The sequence below is a fragment of the Gopherus flavomarginatus genome, chromosome 3, assembly GCF_025201925.1.
Source record: "Gopherus flavomarginatus isolate rGopFla2 chromosome 3, rGopFla2.mat.asm, whole genome shotgun sequence".
Classification (NCBI taxonomy): Eukaryota; Metazoa; Chordata; order Testudines; family Testudinidae; genus Gopherus; species Gopherus flavomarginatus.
The window spans coordinates 71,330,066-71,336,322 of NC_066619.1; the positions used below are offsets into that span (position 1 = coordinate 71,330,066).

Consider the following 6,257-nt stretch of genomic DNA (forward strand, 5'->3'; position numbering starts at 1 on the left):
ACTGACTTGAGTTTGCAATTCTCCCCCTCATTCTACTAGCATTGGTCTTTAGTGTCTATAGTATTTGTTTTGGAAGAGATTTTTCATAGAGTATTTGTGTACGATATTTATGAATAGCAGCTGTTGTGGAGCCATGTTTAGAGATGCCTTCATCATCATGGGCAGATGGAAATAACAACAAACTAGCATCTGGACTGGGAACTATCCAGTCCATGCACAGACAGATTCGCAAGTAAGAAATTACCCTTAAATTTCACTTGTTCTCATTTTTCAGTGCTATTAGGGAATGTAACAGAGAACATCTAGTTGGCAAAAAGAGGACAGAACTGTTGTGAAGTGTTTACAAAGATCTTGGGAAGCTCTAGATAGAATTCACAGTGACATTTAACCTGTAGAGAGCAGGCTTACATATGTCCATTGTTCTTTTGTAGTGCGCTTCCTGAAGAGTACAAAATTAACTCCTCTTAAGTCAACTTCTACATTTATTGTTCAAAGGGTCTCTAAGAAAAGGTTGTGTCTGGTTTGCAAATTTCATTGTGGATTCTCTTTGTATTCTCACACCACAGATCTATTTTGAGACTTTGAACTAGACATTTAAAAAAACCCAAGACTTGAGATTAATTAGAACTATGGTTTTTTATAAGTTTATTTCGTTAATGTTTTTCCATCAGGAACAGAATTACCCAATAGCTAATAGCATGAAAACTAAATCTCTCTCCAGAAAAACTAAGGATGGAATATAAATCTAGGTACTAAACCAATAAGTGTATATACAATAATACACATATGGCTACAATTATACAAGTAATGATACATATCAAATTACCTCCACCTCCTGTATATAAGACCAACATAAGGACTTATTTAGTTTGTCTTTGTCTGTTTAAAGCCATATTTTTATAATATAATTATAATGCTGTACAGCTCAAGAATTAATCCTGATGTTCGTTCCAGCATAGTAGACCAGAACTGCTTCTTGTATACACATATAGTAGAACCAAAAGTAAAGGTCATTACACTTACCTTTAATTTGCATCATTTTACCAGGTAATATATTCTGTTTCTAGTCCATCAATCTGAGCAAGTCATCCCACATTTTGAATCCCTCCATGGCTGCTGCCTCCTTCACTGGGTCAAGTATCCACTTATCCCCTTACATAGGGGAGGGATAGCTCAGTGGTTTGAGCATTGGCCTGCTAAACCCAGGGTTGTGAGTTCAATCCTTGAGGGGGCTTGTGACAGTGCGCAGCCGGGGCTTGACTCTCCCTGGGGAGGAGGGGAGCCACACCGCCTCGCTATAGGGCTATTTAGGGATCTGGGGCAAAATCCATCGGGGGATTGGTCCTGCTTTGAGCAGGAGGTTGAACTACATGATCTCCTGAAATCGCTTCCAATCCTGACATTCTGTATGTTTTTGTTTTTTAAGAATATCCGCTTTACCGGGCAGGGATCAAGGGGCAGATCCTAACTGGTGTAAATTGGAGCAGTGACAATTTGCACCAGCAAGGATCTGTGCCAGAGTCTTTCTATATATCTATACAGAACCTAGCATGTTTTGGACACTACTATAATAAACATTAATAATAATAATAATAATAGCAGCTACTTCACCTGGGGCATAGTTTGTGAAAAAAATCAGTGTGAATATACTTATGGGAAAACATAGTGGATAGATGTGTTTTATTTTTAAATTAGGTTCAGAAACATCTGAAAAAATGTTTCTATTAATGCTAGTCAAGATTTAGACTTCAGAAATAGTGTCTGTTTCAAATGTTATTAAATTATTTCAAATTTATAATTCATTTTATTAACTAAATGTACTAAAATTCCCTGTTCATATGAGACTAAGGTGGTGGTGTATGCCATGGATTTTATTTAAATTTCCTCTCTTTGTCAGGCTGCGGTGAAAGCTGTTGTGGCATCAACTCGTCTTGGGAGTGCAAGTGGTCACAGCAGCCACGACAGCAATAAGCCCAGCCGTAATCCGTCTCCAGTTCAAGACAGTGAACCTGAAGAGAAACCTACTCAGGAAGGAGAAGCAGCATCAGGAGAGACGCCTTAGGTCATCTGCTTTCTTATTTCAGCTGAGATCTATCATTTCATGCACCAGCTATCTTGCCATTCAGCAAGAAAGATTTGTAAGCCTGGCCTCTCTGGTGGCTCTATTTTGGAGTGCAAAATGCACCAGCTGGTGGTCCTAACTTCAATGCATGTGACTGCTTATGAAAATAGTAAAATTGTCCTATCAGGCATGTCATGGATACAATGTTATTTTCTGTAATACCAACAAGTGAAACATGAGAGTGAGTAAATACTACTAACGTTAATGCATACACTTCATATCCCTTTAGAGAGTGTTTAGAGGTGACGTTTGAAATGAATACTATTTAGTTTTGTTTTACGGAAGTAGGCATCTTCTAGTGATTATTTATTTGAAACTGTTTCCTTTCCAAATCGTAATCTCTCAGTAAATGGAGGGAACTGATGTCAAGCCAATGCTTTTAAAATGACATCTGAAATGTTGAGGTTTTTATCGGTAATATTTATAAAGTGTTTACAAGGAGAACATAGTATAGAGATTTATATACAAAAACATTCCACTAATCCTGGTAAGAAATTGAAATATTAGTTCTAGTGGCCATGAAACTGTATGTTCCTCAAGCGCGTGTTGAGAATGCCTTACTCTACCTTTAACAGTTTCTATACAGTATTTTAATGATAACCAAAATTATTCTGATTTCTACCATTTCATTCTCTAGTAAAATGTTAGCAAAACAAAATGATAGACTAGTATAAAATATGATTAAGGTAGTAATAGCTTTTTAAGATGCCATTGTATTTATTCATGACTTTATAAAGCCGTGCAACTAGAAAATGTTTTTATGGGGGAAATCTGCAATTACATAAGTTCTAAATACTTGAAGAAAGCTATTCTACTGCAGGGTGATTTTACTCTGGGGAGGCACTCAGATACTTATCGGTGCTCATCACCATAAAGAACCTAGGTGGATGAATAGATATGTACAACCCAGAAGCTTTGATCTCATGAGTAACTAGTTTTCCATCATTCAGTATAGACGTAATGAGTCCAGATTTTGCTAATAAAGGAGCCAGTCCTGTAAAATTAGCTATATGAGCAGATCCCTGTACCTGTGTGCATAGGTGCTGGAACTAGAGTTGCTGAGGGTTCTGGTGCACCCCTGGGCTTGAAGTGGTTTCCATCATATACGGGGTTTACAGTTTGGTTCGGTGACTCAGCATCCCCATTACACAAATTGTTGCAGCACCCCTGCCTGAGAGGAACTCCCATGATGCCAGTTAAGATACATGGGTATGGATCCACTTGTAGGATCAGGGCCAAGCTCTTTATCTTACTTTGATCATAATTGATTTGAACTGAAAACTGATCCGCATCAATATATATTTGTTAATTATTTTGATAGTACCTGAATTTCATAATGCATTGGTATGTTACAGAAATGACATAAAGAAGCTGAAATTTGTCAGTGCCATTTGCATTTGTTACACTTTGTAATACTGATAGTTACCCAAGACCCTAATAATCTATTCAGTCTTCCTCTTTTGCTCTGTTTTGAAGTTGCTTTGCCTGGCAAAACTTGCCTTGAAAAACAGCAACAACAAAAAACAACACTACTGAGAGAAAACAGAGTAATTTGTTTTTTGCTGAAGTTAACAGGTAATGAAATATTATTCATAGGGTAGGTTTCCTAAATACAAATATCTGTGCTAAAACAGAAAAATACATTGTCTGAAAAGGAAACATCTTTGCAAAGTAGCAATAGTGAGTTTTCTAATGCACAGTACTTGCTATTTTTTACCCATTTTTCAAAAGTATAAACTATTTACATTTGTACAACAAAGTTTTGGTGGTCAAGTGCAGTTGAATTTTAAAGCACAAGTGCCCATCCTTTTCCCAGACATGAAGAAAATAAGTGTGTATGCTGAAAACACTGGCAGATTTCTTCTTGTTGTAATGGCAGCAGGATTTCTATCTGATTTTGCAGATCTGACTGAATAGGCTAAGGGGAGGCATTGGCAGATCTTCACTTGAAAAAAATACTCCCTACAGGTACAACCACTGGGAGTAGGATGCTTAACATTTTGCTGTCTTGTTTTTCCCCCTTGAGGTGGCTGTAGGACGAATGCATTCTCACTCCTGGTTTCTCCTTTGGTTACAGTGGCAACACTGTTAGTGTTCAGTCAGTAATTAGTTCAGTAGGAGTGGCTGGATTGATGTAGGGTTTTTCCTGTATTTTGGTTAGTTTGTTCTAACTTCTATAGATAGAGCAGGCTCCATAGGTATTCCATACTTCAAGAGTCTATTGATCATCTTCCTTGAATGGAGATACCATTTTCTGAAATATGTTTTCATTTGTGCAGGATAAAACCATGGTCCCAATAGATATAGACTCATAGACTCATAGGTCAGAAGGGACCAATCTGATCATCTAGTCTGACCTCCTGCACAAGGCAGGCCACAGAACCCCACCCATCCAATTTTATAACAACCCCTATCCCAGGACCGAGTTATTGAAATCCTCAAAAATGGTTTGAAGACCTCAAGCTGCAGAGAAACCACCAGCAAGTGACCCGTGCCCCACGCTGCAGGGGAAGGCGAAAAACCTCCAGGGCACCTGCCAATCCGCCCTGGAGGAAAATTCCTTCCCGACCCCAAATATGGCGATCAGCTAAACCCTGAGCATGTGGGCAAGAGTCACCAGCTAGCACCCAAGAAGGAATTCTCTGCAGCAACTCAGTACCCATCGCATCCAACATCTCCCCGCAGACCATTGAGCAGACCTGTCTGGTGGTAATTCAAGATCAATTGCCCAAATTAACGATCCTATCATAACATCCCCTCCATATACTTATCAAGCTTTGTCTTAAAGCCAGGAAAGTCTTTTGCCCCTACTACTTCCCTCGGAAGGCTATTCCAGAACTTCACTCCCCTAATGGTCAGAAACCTTCGTCTAATTTCAAGTCTAAACTTCCTAATATCCAGTTTATACCCATTCGTCCTCGTGTCTACATTAGTACTAAACTTAAATAATTCCTCTCCCTCCCTAACGTTAACCCCCTTGATATATTTATATAGAGCGAGCATATCCCCCCTCAGCCTTCTTTTGGCCAGGCTAAACAAGCCAAGCTCTTTGAGTCTCCTTTCATAAGGCAGTTTTTCCATTCCTCGGATCATCCTTGTAGCCCGTCTCTGAACCTGTTCCAGTTTGAATTCATCCTCCTTGAACATGGGACACCAGAACTGCACACAGTATTCCAGATGGGGTCTCACCAACGCCTTATATAACGGTACTAACACATCCTTATCCTTGCAGGAAATATCCCGCCTGATGCATCCCAAAATCGCATTTGCTTTTTTAACAGCCGTATCACATTGGCGACTCAATAGTCATCCTGCTATCAACCAGTACCCCAAGGTCCTTCTCCTCCTCCGTCGCTTCCAACTGATGCGCCCCCAACGTATATCCAAAATTCTTATTATTAATTCCTAAATGCATGACCTTGCACTTTTCACTATTGTATTTCATCCTATTTCTATTATTCCAGTTTACAAGGTGGTTCAGATCTTCCTGAATAGTATCCCTGTCCTTCTCCATGTTAGCAATACCCCCCAGATATGTTGGATGATTCGGTGATAAGTTACACCAGAGACCGTCTCTAACATATCACAAGTATGAACCAAATGTGTGTAAACAGAAGTCTGTCTATGACAGCATAATACAGGCAGCATGGTATTGCATGTGAGGGGCTCTATGAGGTCTGTACGGACTTTGCCTAATTTCCCCTGTAGTATCTTCAGCATCAAATAATTAAGATGCTTATGATTCATGAATTACCTGTATTTGACCAGCATGCCTGTCTTATGCAGTGGAACATTACACAGTAGGAGTGGCAGCACATTGAGGCATGCATGTGCAAGGAATCTTTCACATACTGCTTCTCTGATAAGTCACCACTAGCAGGTTTTGTCCTGACATTGACTTGGGACTTTGGCACCACTTAGGGCAGGGGTGGGCAAACTATGGCCCCAGGGCCACATCCAGCCCTTCAGATGTTTTAATCCAGTCCTTGATCTCCCGTTGGGGAACAGAGTCCAGGGCTTGCCCTGCTCCAGCCAGGGAGCAGAGTCAGGGTCTTGCCCCATTCTGCATGTGCCGTGGCTCCGCACGGCTCCTGGAAGCAGGGGCAAGTCCCCACTCCAGTTCCTATGCATAGGG

At 40.1% G+C, this 6,257-nt stretch overlaps 1 protein-coding gene across 1 annotated transcript in view; it reads left to right on the forward strand.

Annotated features, from left to right (window-relative positions):
- The window catches only part of CAMK4 (calcium/calmodulin dependent protein kinase IV), a 312,068-nt gene extending 307,647 nt beyond the window's left edge, over nt 1-4,421 (forward strand). The window contains exon 11 of the mRNA XM_050945920.1: nt 1,898-4,421. Within this exon, the coding sequence (XP_050801877.1) occupies nt 1,898-2,062 (165 nt within the window). The 3' untranslated portion in view covers nt 2,063-4,421. The remainder of the gene's footprint in view (nt 1-1,897) is intronic.
- The last annotated feature ends 1,836 nt before the right edge of the window (nt 4,422-6,257 follow it).